At 36.1% G+C, this 20,558-nt stretch overlaps 1 protein-coding gene across 4 annotated transcripts in view; it reads right to left on the bottom strand.

Moving 5' to 3' along the window:
• Window positions 1-20,558, bottom strand: part of LRRC49 (leucine rich repeat containing 49) — a 168,754-nt gene that overhangs the window by 145,306 nt on the left and 2,890 nt on the right. For 2 of the 4 annotated variants that reach the window (XM_050796297.1, XM_050796298.1), the window contains 4 exons: window positions 20,271-20,358; window positions 15,217-15,319; window positions 11,448-11,651; window positions 4,017-4,083 (listed from right to left, as the gene is read on the bottom strand). In XM_050796297.1, the coding sequence (XP_050652254.1) occupies window positions 4,017-4,083; window positions 11,448-11,651; window positions 15,217-15,319; window positions 20,271-20,358 (462 nt within the window). Of the gene's footprint in view, window positions 1-4,016; window positions 4,084-11,447; window positions 11,652-15,216; window positions 15,320-17,759; window positions 17,845-20,270; window positions 20,359-20,558 lie in introns of those variants that run through there. The other 2 variants (XM_050796299.1, XM_050796300.1) reach the window with 2 other exon arrangements.

The following is a 20,558-nucleotide window of genomic DNA, read 5'->3' as shown; positions in this document are numbered from 1 at the left end:
CAAGAAGCCAGTAAAAAGCAAAATAGATACCATAGAAAAAGAAATCAGTAATGTCAGTACAAGCTTAGAAATCTTCCCAAAATGCTAAGGAAAAACAGAGAGGAAGAATAAAAGATAAGATGGAGAGATGGAAGACAAACAATATAGATATAACAAACATAAATGGAAAAGAAGGAGTGTTTAAATATAGAAAGCTTTCCTGAGCTCAAGAAATATATAAATATATAGAGTTATGGGGGACAATTATTGTATGATCTGCATGGTGTGTTTTCTCCCTTCTGCTAATAGTTCTGGACATTTCTTTTAGAAAACTACCCTTCCACATGGTCCTGGTGGGGTTTACAATTAGAATGCCTGCATTTAGTTACCTTCTAGTTAGAAAAGTCTGAAAAGAAACATGGTTAATTCCTGTATATAGACCCATATTTTAAAAATCACTAAGAATATTATTTGGCTTCTTGGTTTAAAACCCAACAGGCCAGAATCATGTACAACATCTGCTATGGAATAAGGTCAATTACTTGTTACAACCATGGACAAAGTCACAAGCATAAAGCAGATAATAGAAGCTTCAGGCAAAGGGTTGTATAAAGTGACAGCATAGGTCTTGATTGATTGATATACTTCGCAGCAAGAAAAAGATGATGGGAATGTTGGAAAGCCCATTTATGGGTCATACGGATCAGATAGAGTCCCAATATAGACTGCAGGGCTGCTTAACACATCTAGGAAAGCTGTATACTCCAGTATTAACCTTTGTGTATGAGAGTAACCTAGATTGCTCTGCCTGGATAAAGATAACCTTCCCCCCTAGCAATATAGAAAGGGCAAGTGTTTGCTTTCAGGTAAGCAGCCACAGAAATAGCAGGCTCTCCCTGGAGGAAAAGATACCACTGAAAGAACAGATTCTTCTTGAAGTACATCTGTGTCTATGTTAAAGCAAAAATTCACTGAGAGAAAAAATTACAGTTAACCAACACAAGACCTAGGTTAGAAACTCCTAGTCAACCTCCTAGATCCCTCTGTATTTACTACTCACATACAATTAATTGCTAAGTCTTAATGTTTCTACTTTTTAAATATTTATCCAGTCTGCCCCCTTATCATATCCTTATTGCTACTACTTTACTTCATACCACCATCAGTCTCACCAAGATTATTATAATTAGTTTCTCTCAACTATTCTGTCTCCATTTCCCCTCCTTCCGTCTCTACTTCCCACTCCATTTCCTGAACACCACCATCATTACTCAGAATGATTTAACATCCATAAACCAATTATGTTTTATTTCACAGTGTGCACCAAGCATATTTTTATTTCCAATAGAAGTAAATTCAGAAGACAATATACATTCACTTAATGTCTTTTAGCTTTTTTACTATAAGATGCTGAATTTTTAGAATTGGACATTAGTTATTTCATCTAGAATAGTTCCTTCCTGGCTTTTTAGAAACCTAAGGTCACTAAGACTGTATCTCTGCTTTGAAATACTGTGAATTTTTGCTTATTGGATTCATATATTATGAAACAAGACTCAGATTTCATTTAAAACTTCTTTCTTCCAGTTATAGAACATTTGTACTGCACAAATTACTTCTCAAGGTTCTTCCAGTTATAGAACTTGAGAAGTAATTTGTGCAGTACAAATGTTTAACACACACAATATCACAAACATACACTGAAATTATAAAATACATAACACAGGTCAGCTAACAAGGAACAGACATTTTGCGTCAACACAATGATTGGTAACTAATGCCTATACATAAGGTACAGATGAAATGATATGGTATTCTTTGTCAAGTGCTCTTGAAGATCTTGGGTAGTACTCACAAATTCTTAAAGATATATTAGAATTTGAAAATCATATGTTTATTATTGCTCATATATACACTTTAAAATAAACAAGAAAAATACTGCTATCATAAAATGTTTCATTTATAAACAGTTTTTAAAATAGAAGATAAAACACCAATTCATTTGCCTGGCATACAAAGCCCTCCACAATCTAGCCATTGCCTACCTTTCTAGTCTCTTCTCTCAACATCCTTTCACACATGCTCTGTTCTCTGGTGGTAAATACTTATTGTGTTGTTTTCCATCTCAGTGCCTTTGCATATGATATTCTTTTACTGTCAATACTCTTTAATTCCCCTTCCCCTTCCACCACCATCTAACCAAATAACTTCTCCTCTATTGGACAGACAGTAACTAACCTGCAGAGCCAGACAATTCCCAGGCGACCATCATTCCTCCCACTCCCTACACGCACACACAGACAAACACATGAGGCTGGAACTAGATTCAAACCTAATAGATGTGGCCTATTAAATCTATCAAGGTTTTTATTAATTACGTTAGCTTTTCACCAAAACTACCGAAACTAACAGCTGTTAGAAAGCCTAGACGGATCACACTGAGGTTTGCACCTGACCAACTGTAAGCAGCTGTGAAAGACCTTGTTCATCAACGGGCAGGGATTCCCAGATCATCCCAGGATGTAGGCTTATCACTGCAGAAGACACTTTACATTCCGCATGAGTATGTAGCTCATATAACTATTTATAAATATTACATTTCTTTTTTTCTTTTTTTTTTTTTCAAGATGGAGTCTCGCTCTGTCGCCCAGGTTGGAGTGCATTGGCGCGATCTCGGCTCACTGCAAGCTCCGCCTCCCGGGTTCACGCCATTCTCCTGCCTCAGCCTCCCGAGCAGATGGGACTACAGGCGCCCGCCACCACGCCCGGCTAATTTTTTGGCTAATTTTTTGTATTTTTTAGTAGAGACGGGGTTTCACCGTGTTAGCCAGGATGGTCTCGATCTCCTGACTTCGTGATCCTCCCACCTCGGCCATAAATAATACATTTCAAAGACAAAAATTTAAATGGATGAGCAAAGGACTGAAAAACAGCCAATATGATCTGACAGAGAAGAATAAAGAGAGGGAACATAAAAAATAGATATAGAAATTCAGACAGATACAGGAGTAGACAAACTGAACAAATTGGGAGCCTAGATTTATATAGTAATCAGGAAAATATAAATCAAAACCACAACGTGATACCACTTTATACCAATTCAATCAGAAAAAAATTAAGAAGTCTGACAAGTCCAAATGTTGAAAAGAATAGGAAGCAACAGGATTATGTATTAGTGGTATGAGTACCAACTGGTACAATCCCTCTAGAAAGCAATTTGGCATTATCTTCTAAAATTAAACATTTAAATAGCCTATGACTCATCAGTTTCACTGCTATATACTCTAGAGTACATATGGAACATGTAGAAGAGGAGACATGTACAAGAAAGTTCGTAGAAGTACTGTTCATAATGGCAAAAAAACAAGATAAAACAAACGACAACAACAAAAACAGGAAACAACCCAAATGTCTATCAATAAGACACTGAAGCCAAAAGGTTTTGTATAGTCTTACCATGGAACATACAACTATAAATAAAACTATAGCTACTTGAAATAGTTAAATCTCAGTAATATAATGCTGTATTCAAAAAGCAAACACTAGATGAAAACATATAGTATACCTTTTTTAAGTTAAGAGACAATACTACTAAAGAATATATTATTTAGACACACCTATATGTGACAAAACCAACTGAAAAACCCACAAAGGAATGAAAAACATGAAATCTAGAATAGTGGTTACCTGTGATGCAGAAGTAAGGAGATGGAATAAAAAAAGAAATACCTAAGTAGACGAAAGTCAGTAATATTCTAGGTCTTGGATTGAGGTTGCAAAATGTGTACTTTAAAAATAAGTTAATAAAAAACAAAATTGTCATAACTATAAGAATTCCAAATGTTTTATAAGCTGTATCTGTCATTTACTGCTGAGGAGTTACCAAATCTTCTATAAATAACCTTGATGCCTTAGAAATTTCAGTGAATCAATAAAGAAACTCTTGAAAAATTCAATGCAAGTATGATTCTTAAAACTTTTATACCATTTTCCTGAACTTTTTTTCAAAAAAGAGAAATGAAAGGGCTTTACAATACCTGATTTCCATGAAGATCCAAGACATCTAAGCTTTTTAGATTCTCCAGATTTGAGATTTTCTTGATTCTGAAAACCAGAATAAGTAGAATAGAAATATGGATGTATCACATCTATCTGTAAATCAAAGTATGCTAAGGCGTAAAGGTGTAACTCATTTTAATTTACTCTATCTACATATATAGTTATATATGTTTAACAATAATATATTTCCCTCTGATTTATTATAATTTTTAAAAATGCAATACCACTCAAGAGAAAGAGAGTTTAAATGTCATCATTAGAAAAGAACAATCCTATGTCTAAGAACCTTAAGTCAATGCACTTATTCAAGGCAGTTCTTCACATTAGAATATAATCTAAACTCCTTACTTCTGCCTACAAGGCACTAACCTGGCTGCTGACTCTTCCGCCAGCCTTATCTCCTACCACAGGCTCACTCACTCACTCTGCTCCAGCAACAGAGGCATTCTTGCTGTACCTCTAACCTGACAAGTACATTTCTACCTTAGGGTATTTATTCTTGCTGTTCCTACTCCCCTAATGTTCTTCCCTCAAAACTTCACTTTATTCAGGTCTCAGATCAAACAACTCTTCAAAGATGCTTCCAGATGACCCTATTTAAAATAGTTTTTACTTCCTGTCCCCATTACACTGTTTCCTTTCTCTGCTTTGACTTCACAGAATTGATCATAGCCTAAAAATATATTACTTTGTGTTTACATTTTAAAAAAATCTCTTGCCAAATCAAAATGTGAGCTTTAAGAGGACATTCTGACATGTTCTCTACTCTATCCCCAGCACTTATAACAGTGCCTAGTGCCAAGTAGGTACCCAAAAAATATTTGTTTAGTGAATGAACGAACATACTAACTAAATGAATAAGTTGTATGCACAAGGGTATTCATAACAGGATTCTTTATGACAGAGACAAATTGCATACCACCTAAATGCTTTCTACTGGGACCTGCTCAGTTTGTAAAATGCTTATATTTATTTGAAATTTTTGATATGCCAGATGAGAACAATGGTAAAAAAAAGAACAAAAAATGAAGTTCATACAACCCATCTTTATCACCATATATTTATCACCATCGATTTTTGTTGTCCTTGTTTACTGCCTCAAAGAACCATTTCCACCTCTCTAAGTGTTTTCAGAACTTGGATCATCCACTGAATAATATATATGTTATCTATACATAGTGTGTATATATGTGAGATATATATAGTGTGTATGTATATACATACATACCGATCATTACCATGTAAACATCATGCAGACTTAAACTTAATTAATTTCTGTCTGCACTTGATCTCAGTTATCTTATATCATTGCCAAATCAAGAATTATATTACAAGCCAATTCAATCCAATTCAATTTATAAAAATATTTCTCATATGCTCACCATGTATCATCGTTGCGTAGCTGTAGATCTTCCTCACTCCCTTATCACACACACACACCACACTGCCTTATGACCACCACCTCCTCATCAGTCTCCTCTCACATCATCACCCTGACAGAATCTGTACCCTACCCCCTGAACACTCCTACCTCACTTCGTCCAAACCATCAGCATTCTTCCAGACTCACTGGACTCTTTCACTAGCCTTCACCTAGTGCCAGGCAATTAATACTATCCTGTCTAGAATTTAAATCTCTCAAATAGCTAAATTAATAGCCCAACCAGATAGGAAAACAGGTACAACTTTCTTTTTTTTTCTTTTTCTTTTTTTTTTCTTTTTTTGAGATGGAGTCTCGCTCTGTCACCAGGCTGGAGTGCAGTGGCACAATCTCAGCTCACTGCAACCTCCACCTCCCAGGTTAAAGGGATTCTCCTGCCTCAGCCTCCCGAATAGCTACGACCACACGTGCGCGCCACTATGCCCAGCTAATTGTTGTATTTTTAGTAGAGACAGGGTTTCACCATGTTGGCCAGGGTGGTCTTGATCTCTTGACCTGGTGGTCCACCCACCTCGCCCTCCCAAAGTGCTGGGATTCCAGGCATAAGCCACCACGCCCGGCCCAGGTACAACTTTCAACACAACTTTTCCTCTCCCTGCTTTGCTCCTGAAATACCTAAAACAGTTGCAGAAAATTATAGTACCCTAATCATATGGCTTAGGACAGAGCCAGGCGTTCTAATAGTAACCTGACCTCATAGCTATTAGAGAAGCCTTTTATTCCATTCCTTTATACTTCGAAGTTCACATTCCCTAAAACAGTGGTTCTCAAATTTCTGGATTTATCAGAATCACCTGGAGTGCCTGTAAAAACACTGTTTATTAGTTTCTCTTACTCTCCTTTGAACCAGCTTTGTCATCCTGCTGGTTCCCACATTATTGAATTAATTAAAATGCTGGCCTGTGATTACTATTTGTCTGAGAATTATATTTTTAACACTTTGAAAATTATACATCAGGGATAATAGAGATTATATCAGCCCAAAGTTCTCTGATTTGAAGAACCAATGTAGTCTGTTTCTGTCTTTATCAGAAATCCTGAACACCTTTAATGCCCTTCAATCAGAGAAACCATCATGTGCAGTATGTATTCCCTCAGAATTCCACCAGGGCCTCACATATTCACTCCCTATCTGTTGTGACTGCAACTTCCTTTGCAAAATTGAGAAATCTAACATAACTGACTCCATCTTGCTTCTAGTCATACAAGCTGTCTTTGCTCATTCCTGCACATAGGCCAAGCTAACTATGGGAAAAAATTTAGTTTACAGTTTAACTTTAAACCAAGGATCATAATAGTCCCTTCCTGAAACTAACCTCATCTTCGTTCAGGAACCAAAAACATCTTCATAAAACTAATGAAAGACCACAAGGTTAGAATTATGTTAGGGGCCTGAATTCTGCTAAGACTGAGGCATAATTAAATGATAACCAGTCATTGTTTTCTAACCTGCCTTTTTGTAATTGCTTACTGCTCAGGAATCACAGAGCCAATGGTAATAAGATTTGTGACTTCCCCAATTTCCCCTATAGATAACATTGTTAATGAAACCTAAGACTGGTATTTGACTTTTTTTTCCAGATATATTTTCAGATTCTGGTAGACCAACTGATACCACCCAGACTGGTGATTTCCACTCAGGAACTGACTCAGTACAAGAAGACAGATTCAACACCCCTGTGACTCCATCCCCAATCCAACCAATAAGCAGAACCCATATTCCCTAGCCTCCTGCCTGCCAGACAAGCCTTGACAATCCTAGTCTCCAAATTCTTAGGGAGGCAGATTTGAGAAATATCTCCTCCTCCATCCTGCTCACTTGACTGCCTTGTGATTATTAAATTCTTACTCAGTTGCAACACCTTCTGTCTCAGTATATTGGCTTTTCTGTGCAGCAGGCAAGAAGAACCCACTGGGCTATAACATGACTTCTGGTATTAGTTTAGCTTTGACACATAGCTGCTTTATGACTCACATCAGATTTGGATCACCCAGGTGAACAGGAAGAAAAACAGACAAGTCGTTCAATCAGTTAAACCCAAGACCAACCAAACATCTTGCTTTCTTGTTCTCATGAGTTGCCTTTGCCATAAATTCTCTTCCCACCCCCAAACACCTGAAATGACCTAAAAACATACACAATTCTAAAGAATTCAGAGGTAAACGAAGGCATCAGTTGACCTAGAAGGCCCCCACTGGTCAGATTATGTATTGATGTGAGGAATTTGCAGAATCCTAGCCAGTGCCCCCACATTTGACCATTTTTACATTAACACCAATGTGACCTGAAAGATTTATTTAAAAAAGAAGCTCTTCCATTGAATAGAAACTGAAACTAGAAAAAGATGAGGCCCACCCATCACCTGAGACCTCTAGGGATATATCACAGCCTGTCTCTGCAGGCCACATTATGTTACTGATGCCAGGATAAAGACCTCACTACAGGACCTATAAGAAGGCTCAGCTTTTCAGGTGTCAGAAACAAATCCTTAAGTGGGAAACTTCAAGGAGTCAAAAGGAAAGAAACAGAGAATCCCAGGTTCTAACAGAGAGTTTTGATCTCTAATCTTGGGTGATCAGAAGAAAATGCAGAGAAGTTCTCTGCATTCGCCTGTAATGACAAGGGTGGCAGAGGACCTGGAGAGGATAAGCAGGAGATACTGAAGGCAGAACAATTAGAGAACAAGAACTTTGACAGCAATGTGGGGTTGGGAGTTCTTTAGTATCAATGGAAACCTCACATACAGAACCTGAGCAAGGTTCTTTCTTAGCTTTAGAGTAGAAATCTTTGTTGGAGTTGCCTGAACCCAGAGGCACGTGATTGCCCTGGATTTCCATATATGGTTCCACTGCCTTGGACCAAAAGACAATGCAGAGTAATGTGGAAAGGAGAAAGCTTTCTGAAGTTGACCAGCAGGAAGCAACAAATCATCTAACACAAACGCATGAAGAGACAGGGTAGCAGATGTACTTCCCTCTTTACCAGCATCCTCAGCCAGGTTTGCCTAACATTCACATGATAGATTTCCATCTTCACAGCTCAAAGGCCTCTTGCTGTGACAAAGTCAGCTGGATGGAGAGCACTTGGCATTTGTTTTAGGTATCAGACTTGCATTTTACTGACACTTCAAAAACATGCAATAGGGGAAAATATGGAAAGTTTTCTTCTGACTCATTTTCTTTTTGATTCAAGAACACTAATAGTTCTAGAACTGTTCAATAGCTACTCCTTTATGTGAAAAATAAAATAAGATTAAAACCAAACAAATAACAAATAAAAAAGATGGAAGAGTAGAAAGAGGAAGAAGAGACAGCATTAGATTGTTTTTACTTCACTAACATAATGATATAGTAGAAAGGCATTAAGTCTCTTAGAGTTGAAAGAACAAAAAGACCTTAAATAAAGTCAGAAGCTCAGATAGACTGGTGGCTTCAAGGCACAAGTTATCAAAAACGACAACTTAAAGGGTTAATTCTAAGAAGCCAGAGAAGCGGAAAAGTACAAATAGAAAGATAGATCAGATGGAAAGATGACTTAAAATGGTAGGAACCAGGAACAGCGCTTAAATACTAGAGAAAGTGATTTTAAATATCACTAAAAATATTAATTCAAGGACTAGAAGAAGGGAATAATGACAATGGTATTAAAGAATAATTATAAGCGAGGCAAAGAAATCAGTAACTCTGAGGATCAGAAACTAGTAAAGAAATCTGGGCAAGAGAATAGGAAGCACCTGGGCAAGAGAATAGGGAGACTAGGGAATGCCTTAAATGTATGAAAAGTGAACTTCCCTTCTCACCTTACTCAGTGAACTGCTCTGGTGGCATACCCTTATTGTATAGACTTTGTATATATCTAACTTTGCAAAAGTCACTTTGCCTTTCCATTTCTCCATCTGTAAAAAGAGGAAGCTACTCTCTGAAGTCACTTCAAGCTCTAATACGCTATGATTCTATAATCTCCCTGCTATGATTTGAATATCTGACCCCACCGAACATCATGTTAAAATTTGACCCCCAATGGGTTGCCTAATAGCAACATAAACAGACTAAGATATGCTCCAAATTTGCTCAGACTACATAACGCTTAACACTTGAACTAATTATGGGTAATAAACTACACTGATAGGAGCCTTCATAGAAACTATGGAGGACAAACAAGAGACTAGAACTCTGGGACATGATATTGGGAAAACTATCTTATATTATCATTGGGTAGTGAGAATAAAGACAGCCAAGGCTCAATACACAACACCCCAAACTATGGCACATTGGCATACTGAGTAATTTAAGCTGAAGGAAATTGAGAAAATCATATAAGGAGGAAGCTCAGGCTGGGCGTGGTGGCTCATGCCTGTAATACCAGCACTTTGGGAGGCCAAGGCTGGCAGATCACAAGGTCAAAAAATCGAGACCATTCTGGCCAACACAATGAAACCTTGTCTCTACTAAATATACAAAAATTAGCTGGGCATGGTGGCACACGCCTATAGTCCCAGGTACTCGCTACTCAGGAGTCTGAGGCAGGAGAATCACTTGAACCCGGGAGGCAGAGGTTGCAGTGAGCCAAGATGGCGCCACTGTCCTCCAGCCTGGTGACAGTGCGAGACTCCATCTCAAAAAAAAAAAAGGAGGAAGCTCACTCTCTGACCTTCTCCCACCTTTCTTCCCTAAGGCCATAAAAGGAATTCTCTGATCTACCTACCCTACCTTAAATTTAAGATACCTTTCCTAAGCTCACTCTGTGAGCTTCTCTCCCCTTTCTCCCCTGAGGCCATAAAAAGAATTCTCTGATCTATCTTCCAGATAGATAGAAGTATCTGATCTATCCCTTCCCTTTGTGGGTATAGGGCAGGAGTCCTCTGGAATGAGGGTCTTATGACCCTCATGGAAGGAAGCAATGGAAGTAAAATACATAATATACCCCAAAAAAGGGAATGAAGACACAGAGACACCAAGAAGAATCTGAACAAATAGACTTTGCTAAGTTCCCCCAGTTTATTACCATTAGCTCATACCTCCTTTTGTCCAATCATACTGTCCACTTGCTATCAAACCTAAGCATAAAAATACACAGTTTTCCCTGTTTTGGAGGATATTCATTTATGAGGGCTCTTGTGTCATGTAAAAGTTGTATTAAATAAATTGTTAATGCTTTTCTCTTGTTAATCTTTGTTATAGAGTGTCAGCCATGAACCTTGAGATGGGTGAGGAAAAGATATTACTTTTTTTCCCTGCAAGGAGTAATCCAAGATCCATGCTAGGGTGGGAGGCGGGGAAAGATGGGGGAGGAGAACCTAGCCTGGTTATGATACTATATCTAAACTTCTTCATTTGATAATATAAAAATCATTTTTGGATTTTACTATAAAGCCCTTCTTTGTAGGCATTGCAAAAGCTATTCAGTAAAGTAGAATGAAAAGTAATGAATGAATCTCAAAGAAATAAGTCAAGAACTGTATAGCTGCACTACATAACAGAGTTGTATAAAAGGAACTGGGGAAGTTCATATAGGATGTAATGTTAGATACAAACTGAAACTACCGTCTGAAAAAGAATCAATTCCTGATTTGATAATCACAAAGTATCGAGTGTCTACCCTTAGTCAAACACTGGGAAGAGTCACAAGTGAAATACATAAGCCTAAAGTGAATACACATGTTTAAAGTAAGTTCTAAGGAAACAAAATCAAGGCCAAAGTCTGCTATTTACTTCCCTATAAGATATGGCACTGAAAAGCAATGGAAGTAAAATACATAATAAATGTTACTTGGTGTGACAAATTGTCAAACTGAATCTCATGAAACGAATTATGACTGGATCTTAGTCCACTCAAATAATTCAAATAATTTTTAAAAATTTTTAGCCTATTCATTTCTTAAGTATTATTCAATTCTAAGTTGTCATCTCCACATTAATCCTACACATAACATTAGGTTACAAACAAACACTGCTCTACAAAGAATACCTGTTTTTCCCCAACAGAAGGACACGAAGGCATCTCAGAGTAGAAAGCCCACTGATTTCTTCAATCTGGTTATCATATAAATCCAAGGATATTAACTTTTGTAGATTAGAAATATTTTGTATCCGAGTTATAAAATTGTGTTGAAAGTTCAACAAACGAAGGTGGTCTTCCCCATTGATGATAGGACATACGGTCAGCTTTTGTCTAGAAAAAAATGTTAAAAAGTTAATTAGGTTATGATTCAGCCACCTACCTCCTCTTACAAATATTAGTAGTAGTATCTTTGTGCTCTCATTCTGTGAGGAGAAAAAAATAAGTTGGACCACTTCCAACCCCCATGAACTAAGCGACCTATATTTAATTGCAAATCATTCACAAAAAAAAACCAATAGACTTTGACAGGGTTTATTATTAAAATTATGTCTAAGCTCTCATTATATTAAAAAACTCAAATATAATTTTTTTCACATGAAATTGACTTAACATGAGAAAACATTCAACATAATTGTCTTTTGTGATAGAGGTTTAAATGACTGAATCTTGTCACATAACCAGACAAGTGCCCTTGGCATCAATCCACTGATGTAACGACTGCCCAGGCAACTAAGTCATCAGAGTTAAAAACATATAAAAGGGTCTCTCAGGGAATCATAGACTGTTGAGCTAGATGACATCTTCAAAAGAGCAAGAAATTCGGCCATCTACCGTTCGATTTGATTAAAAAAAAATTCATACTGAGATTTATTAATGGCAAAGTGGTCCTTAACATTTCCTCAGAAACTAAGATTTTATGTATACGTTTACATGCTCAACACTTTGAACTTTGCAGAACATTTAGAGTCCTACAGGGTAGGATGAAACCTTAAAAATATATGCTTTCAGCTGTATTTAAAACAGTAAGCCTCTATTATGCAAAATGTTGTAACGTATTACATGTGAAGTAAGTAAGTTGAGGGCCCTTTAAGAATTCTAGTAGTAAAATAATAGGGGCAGACAGGAGGTCCTGCGTGATTCTAGTCTGAGAGGTCAAAAGGAGTCTTCAAGGAAAATACAGCTCTATCGGAGTGTGAACAACTCTAATACGGAAGTTTATTAGAAATACTCTCTTTCTGTAGAAATCAAGTTAATGTAAGCTTTAAAGAAAATAAATCAGAGTGTTACTAGCATAACTGAAACTATGAAAGTGATCAGAATCTTCCTGATAAAGAGAAAAAATAATGATTCGCAGAAAAAAAAAGTAACTGAATGTTAATGGCTAACAAAGATATGATGTTTAAAAATATAGATTCTGAAGAAACCTGTTAAAGATAAAGGAAAAGAAAAGGAAATTTTGGGCAATAGTTTAATTCTTTTAATGTATGGTTAATTTTATAATTCATTTCATGTATTCAATTATTTTATCACAGAATATTTAAAATTCACTTATATATTCAATTATTTTATCACAATACTTTATCCAATTATTTTATCACAATATTTTATCCAACTATTTTATCACAACTGTGATAAATCAATAAATTTAGTATCTAAATTATAAATTAATAAATTATAAGTATTCTACCTTAAGATTTGTATCTTTGTGCATCAGCTTAGCAAAAAATTGAAATCGTCTCACTTCTGCTTCAGTCTTTTTCTTTTTCTCTTAAACTTACTGATATTCCCCAACTTCTATTTCATCCAATTCTTGAATCGGTCATCACTAAGATAGGAAAATAAATAACCTACAACCTCCCTCTTACATAAGCTACCATAGATTGAAATAAAGTCACTTTCTCTGATACTAAACACAGTGGTTAAGTCCCAGTGCCAAGGCTCACTTGTATACCACTTAACCCCATAAACCTCTGTCACTCCAACAAAACAAGCAAGCAAACATACATAATAACCAGAGAACCAGTGCCCTCAAGGGGAGTTTCTAGGCCTACAAAACTCTTGAGTTGCTACACCTCCTACCCCATTACTGATACATCTAATGGACTATGCCTTTGCTTCTGTGTTTCCTTCTGGGTGCCGATAAGCTGTCTTTCTGGTACTCCAGGGCTAACCTAACTCCCAAAAGAGCCAGAGCCTAGCTCTTCTAAGTAGTTCTTCTCAGGGTTGGATTCTGCTCTTGACCCCTCAGTCCCTAGCTAAGAAGCTGCAAAGCATGGCATATCTGCCTTTGGAAATCACTGGCACTACCCACTGGCTCTCAAAAGTGATCCCTGAATTAGTTTCTTGCTGCTAGCCACACTTTCTTGACTGCACATCCTGGTTCTTGTCAAACGGTGCCTAACTTTATATCTTTGTGATTCTGTCATTTCACAACCAATGAAGTGGAGTCAGTTCTCTTAATCCTGACTTTCTTGATAAGCAAGTCTCTGCCTGATCAAAGTTTGCTTCTCCACCCCAGAGGCCCATGCTGTTAAGGACCCATCTTCACAATTGCCTGAGTCACACCAAGCTACAAAGGAAGTGCCTAACTTGTTATGTCATAGTCTTAAAAATACTGGCTCCTGTTAATATCAAGTAACATGAAACGGAAGGAAGCTGAGGTACTATTCTTGGCCAGTCTTTCAGAGATCAAAAGAAAAGTTATCAAAAAAAAATCCCTCAAAACATTTTAAAATATAAAAAAAAATATAAAATATAATGAAAGTTATAAATATTAGACAGCATTCTCAAAAACCATCTATACCGCAAAGATGTCATGAGCGATATTGCCCTTCAGTGTTACTTTCCATACAAAAGAACATGTTGGAACCTCCAGCAGTTTTTCCCAACTATAAACACAGACAGTTCATTGTAATTTGTTGTCAGATGTGCACTGCTAAGCTACAGGTATGCAGAGCAGAGATGTTTTCTCTGCTGGTTACACCACTGGGGTAGAGGTTGGGATCCTTCATCCACCATGTTACTGTGGATAGTTTCCTAGATGTAGAGATGGGGATCAAGTTCTAAATATATTCATTCATTAAAAAAATTTTATCAAGAGCATGTTTGGTACCAGGTTCTGTTCTAAATATCAAGAATACAGAACTGGACAAAAATTTCTGTGCTTATGGAACCTGTATTCTAGCAGGAGACAGACAATAAACATAGTAAGTAAATAGTTATTATGTTATAGGGTAATAAATGCTAAGAAGAAAAATAATGAAAGCAGAGAAGGGGGCTGGAGACTTCAGTGTGTAAGGGGTTGCAATTTTGGAGAGGATGGCCAGAGAAAATCATCCCTGAAATGATGACATTTGAGCAAAGATCTGAAGGCGGTAAGGGAACGAACCTAAAGATATGAGGAGGAACAGCATTCCAGGCAGAGGGAATAGCAAGTACCAAATTCCTGAGGTATAATCACTCTTGGTGTATTCAAGGAACAGCTAGGAGGCAGGTATGATTGGAGCAGTGAGTGAAGGAGAGTGTAGGAAGAGATTAAGCCAGTGAAGTAACAGGAAACTAGACTGGATAGGGCCCAGGAAGCTCATGTGAGGATTATATATATTATAGTTTTTTTCTATACTAAAATCCATTTTTCATCAATGTCATATTTTAGAATTGCTGTAGTACTCTTGCGGAGTATAGTCAAGCTCTTTTATTTATATAGATATAAAATTCCTCACCATACCTCAGGAAGGAGAAGCAAAAAGTTGGTTTAAAAAATGATTATATCTAAATAGGAGAATTGAATAACTGGGGAACAGGAGGAAGGAGGGAGACTTGCATCTTTCAAATCTTGTACCATGTCTATGTATTACCTAGTCAAAAAAAAGAAAATAAAATAAATTGTCCTCACCTTTCTAGGCTCAACCTGTCTGAGTAAAGAATTTTCTCTTCAGAAGAACGTTGAAGAATAGGAAATGATGACAATGATGAGCTCACCAAATTAATATGATCACCTATTAAAAATGATATACAAATTACTTAATTAAGAAAAGCCTTCAAAGTCTTGAAACTAAAGTCACCTTATATTTGGAGAATTTTGGCACCATAAATATCTTATCTAGCAAGTATAGTTTCCATAGCTCTCCACATTTGAAATTAATTACTAAGTTGAATCTGTTTCTTTCCTTCTGAAACCTAAACTATGTGTTCCATGTATGCCAAATAATTTTTCCCTTGCCTTACAGATTGGTTAAAAGTACAGAACTACTCCAGTGCTATCTTTATCCCTTTGGAATCCTAACTCCTTGTCTTAAATTCTAACTCTCTATAACTAAAATGATTGTCCCTCACTACCAGATATATTTGGGCCAGTGCTATGACAGCCCTGCCAGATTCTGGATTTTGAAGGTATTTTAATGGAAGAATCTCCAAATGCTGACAAGGAGCTCACGGTAGTTTTCATTTCCAGCCCATATAGTTCTGTCACATTTGTTGTAGATGAGATGCATAGGAAATACACAAAAAGTAGTTTTGGATAGCAGATGTAAACCTCGCATCATCTCTTTCTTTGTATGTTCAGCCACTATTAGTAAAGAATATTGCCAAGATACCAAAGTGGATGTCAGTAAATCTAGTATTCTCATAGTTAGGGTCCACGGAGTATATGACACCCCTCTAAGGTTTATAGGCTGTTTGTTAGATGGTGTGCTTGCCATTATGTAGCCTTCAATCTAACAGACTGAAATTAATAAATACACATATGAAATTCATAAATAGAACAACATACATAAATGCAGAATAAAAAGAATACCTATTTGTAAATTTCAACATAAGTGTGTCTGGTTATTTTTTACTTAATGAAGGTGGTTACAGATGGGTTTGGGGGAAGGTGAATATTAAGATATTTTCTAAAGAACTAGAAGAATGTAAATGGTCAAGAAGGAACGATGAGAAGTTCCAGAAATGAGGTAAGATTTGAGTAATGGGTCAAATGTGACAGTTTGAATGCCAGAGGAAATCTACCATATTTTCCTCTATGAAAAGAAAATCTTCTGAGCAGCAACTGATGTTGAAATGCTTAAAGGCAGCAGTAAATATAATAGTAAAATAGAACCTGAGGTTACCACAGAATTCTGCTGATGAAACTAACAAAAAGATCAAAACCAAATCTAGAAAGCTAACCTACTTTTTGGGAGGTCACCAGACAATATAATGACAACTTAAAATCAAGTTCTATATAAATCATATTAAAAAGCTATAAGGCAATGGCATTTGCTAGCTTCCTCAGGTCTGCAAGGCATAAACTGAAGTATCTCAACCCTAGTTTCTTGAACAAAATATCAGTGCTCACATCCCACTTTTCTGAATATTATGAAATATCAAGATAATAATGATGTTCTAGAGCATAAGCATTCAGAATTGACATCATATTCACCAACAAACTGATTTTCTGGCATGACCATATGCTAGCAGGATACCTAAAAGCAACCACAAGTCAGTAAACTGATTTGGATATCAAGTCAAGACGGTTAAAAAAACAAAAACAAAACAAACACAAAACAGTCTAAAGACTGACTGCAGTCTAAGAATTAACTAATTAAAGATTAATTGGTCAACTAAAGATAAAAGATTGAAAAACTCCAAGCAGCAGACAACCTCAATATCTCTTGTTAGCATTAGTCAGGTTTTGTGAATTATTTTGCTAAGGCTTCAAGGCAATCCTCAATTTTTAAGAGGCAAATTTAAACTTTACAAAACTTGAGATACAGATGCAATAATCAAAGATTAAATTTAATTTACACTCAGTGAATAAAGGAATTTTATCCTTAAACTTTCTAGCTCTTTTTATACACAGAAGTCATAATCAATATCAGCATAATGAACTTACTATCAATGTGATATACTGCTTACAATAAACAGAAAGCCATAAGAATGATTAGGGTAAAAGGCCTTAAATCTACCACACAACAAGATCTTCTAAATAACTGAGAACCAGAGAGATCCACAGTTAAAATATCCACATATATATGTGGGTATATAAACACCCACATAAAAACTACATTACTATGTGGCAAAATTTTCATTGTAACAGTTTGTTACTGTTTATTTCATTTTTCTTCCTTTTTGAGACAGGGTCTTGCTCTGTCACCCAGGCTGGAATGCAACGTGGCATGATTACTGCTCCCTGCAGCCTCAAAATCCCGGGCTCAAGTGATCCTCCTACCTCAGCCTCTCGAATAGCTGGGACTACAGGCATGTGCCACCACACCCAGCTAATTTACGTATTTTTTTACAGATGGGGTTTCATCTTATTGCCCATGTTCAAGATGGGGTCTTGAACTCCTGGGCTCAAGCAATCCACCCATCTTGGCCTCCCAAAGTGCTGGGATTACAGGTGTGAGCCATAGCAACCGGCCTGTTATTATTTATTTCTTATATTACTATTTAACTTACCAGATATGTAGCCCTTGTCTTCCCAATTAAATTTACAAGCTCCTTGGGTGATGAACCTCATTTTACATTCTTTATATTCTTGGTAAAATCTAAATTCAGTAGGCAATCAATAGACAAATTAATTGTTTTTCCAGTTTACTAAGACTTAATTGAAAATCTATTTTGTGTGTGTTATTTCTGTTTTAAAAAATCTCAATATAAATAGCATCTCAAAGTGTTAAGAAGTATAATGGTCTAAATTTGGTAAGAATGTTCATTGCACTGCATGCTAGATACACAGATGGCTGGATGGCTGGTTGGATATATGAATATATAGATGAGGAGATGGATGCATGGACGGATAAATGAACAGATGGGTGGATGGACAGACAGGTGGATGGACGGATGGCATAGTACATATTGCCATATATGTGCGTCCATTCAGCCCTGTCTTTGAGATTGTTTTGGTAACGAAAATCTTAACTCTAGATTTTCCAGTGATTTATCATTATCTTAAGAACAAAGTATTGCCTCTTCCCTTCTACACACATATTTTAAAATTCCTAATTAAGGGATTTAATCAATAAGGTCAGGTTAACTGAAATTTTATTATATAGTAGTTCCTGCAATATATGGCACGTATAGAATCTCAAAGACACAGGGGTTAACTCTTAGTATTACAAGAAGCCTAAAAGAAATCACATATCAAGTTTTAAACTCACTAACTTAAATAAAATATCAAGTGTCTTTACTTTTGACTGAGAGTACCACTGGTTAATTTGTGTGGACAGGCTATCATATGTTTGATTAATTTTGAAAAATAAGAAATGGCTGAAATTAATTATCATGTTTGGGCATCAAGATAGTTTATTAGACAGACATCCCTAAGCTTTTCCTGATGAAGTGCTACTTATAATTTTTCCAAAATTTTCTGCCCTTGGAAGTAAAATTTGAGTACAAAAGTCAAGAAAATAATTAAGTTGTCTGGCCTTCTTTGCACGAAACTGCCTGGAACTATTGAGGGAGCACATTGAAAGCAACCAGGTACACATTTAAGACATTTTAAATGAGTATCCTGTCACAAAACCTAATTTTGAATAAATTTTTTAAATGAAAAACCAATTAGGTTTTTTTTCCCTAAAGAGTTAATTCATACTAAATGGGTCATTACTTATGTATAAAACTTTATTCATCTCTCAAGTTCACAAAATTCAATACATTCATACTATTTCCTCATTAGCAAATATCTAGTAACACTTTACCACTTAAATAAATTTGCCTGGCCAACCGTCCTCAAATCTGTTTACTAACTCCCTACTTTAACTCAAGAAAAGCTTAGTGAAAGTACTTAATTTTGATTCGTGATTTCGGGAAAACTTTTAAGATATTGTTACTAAAAATGTTAAGGAAATTCACAATGCAAGCATAAAAACTCTTGTTGAGGCTTCACATCTATAATTCTGTACCTAAAAGAGTGACTGGCATATAATACTTGCTTTATAAATATCTACTGAACTGAATCAAAGAAGGCAAAGAGAGATGCTTCCTGAACTGTGGAATTGCAGTTAGGCTATGTCATGTCCAGCAATTGGTCAAGACAAGAGTGTAGAATGTAGGAAAGAGAAAAGATATGTCAGATTAGATGGGTCCAAGAAGTTGGCCCAGAAATAAAAAGAGAGAGAAAATTACCCAATATTTAAAATCACCATATGTTCCCACAGTAATAACATGAACAACCTGGAAGGGTCTATATTGATCAGCCCTCTCATATAAACTCCTAAGAGGTAAAGGCAGTTTTGTATATGTGGATTCAGAAGTGTTTAACATGAGCACATTACACAAAGCTAATGGCTGTCAGCAACAAACCAAGATTCAAATGTGAAGGAAATTTTTCCTTGATTTGAAAAATATAACCAGATCATATGAGGCACTATTTGTCAAAGGATGACCCACAAACCATATACCTCAGAATCACTTGTGACATTATTAAAATGCACATTTCCAAATCCCACTCAAGACCTACAAAATCAGAATGGGGAAGATGGAGGGGGAGCACTAAGAATGTGCATTTGTAACAAGATCCCAAGTGATAGACACTAAAGTTTAAGGCCTTTAATATAAAATCTATAATTATATGTGATAGTAACAGGGAAAGATTGTTTCTTCTCTACTGCTGACTTTCCATTCTTTCCTTATTTCCTTAATATTTGTGTTCCCATACGCTTACTCTCTCTAATTAGCGACTTCCAAATACTGTTCTAATACAGTATCTGAAACATTCTTTTTCCATTCTCTAGTGTATAGCCCACCCTTAAAGGAAAATAATAACAGCTTTTTCCTATATTGGAAATAATCTACTATGCTATATATATACAACCAATGATTTTTTTAAAAATACCAAACCAATTTGGTCCCAGTGAACCATTTCATTTTAAATTCAAGTTTATTTGGACCTAGTAATTCAACATTATTAAACAGTTAATATTATTTAAAGATGATGAACCACATCTGATCTCTACTCACTGACAATACCTTGCCTACTTGAGTAGTTTCTTTCAAGGTCATGTTGTAAAAGTCTACCGGGGAATGACGATGTGTCTTTATTTAGCTTGAATTCAACCTGAAAAACATTATTAAAGAAAAAAATATTTGGAGGCAAATTTAACACTAAGCAATGAAGATAATAAAAAAAACATATAATAACTGATACACATGGTACAGTGTGGATGAACCTTGAAAACATCATGCTAAGTCAAAGAAAACTGACACAAAATACCACATAGGCAAATCCATAGAGATGCAAAGCATATTTGTGGCTTC

This window comes from Macaca thibetana, chromosome 7, assembly GCF_024542745.1.
Source record: "Macaca thibetana thibetana isolate TM-01 chromosome 7, ASM2454274v1, whole genome shotgun sequence".
NCBI lineage: Eukaryota > Metazoa > Chordata > Mammalia > Primates > Cercopithecidae > Macaca > Macaca thibetana.
This window is presented reverse-complemented; position numbering and strand designations above follow the sequence as displayed.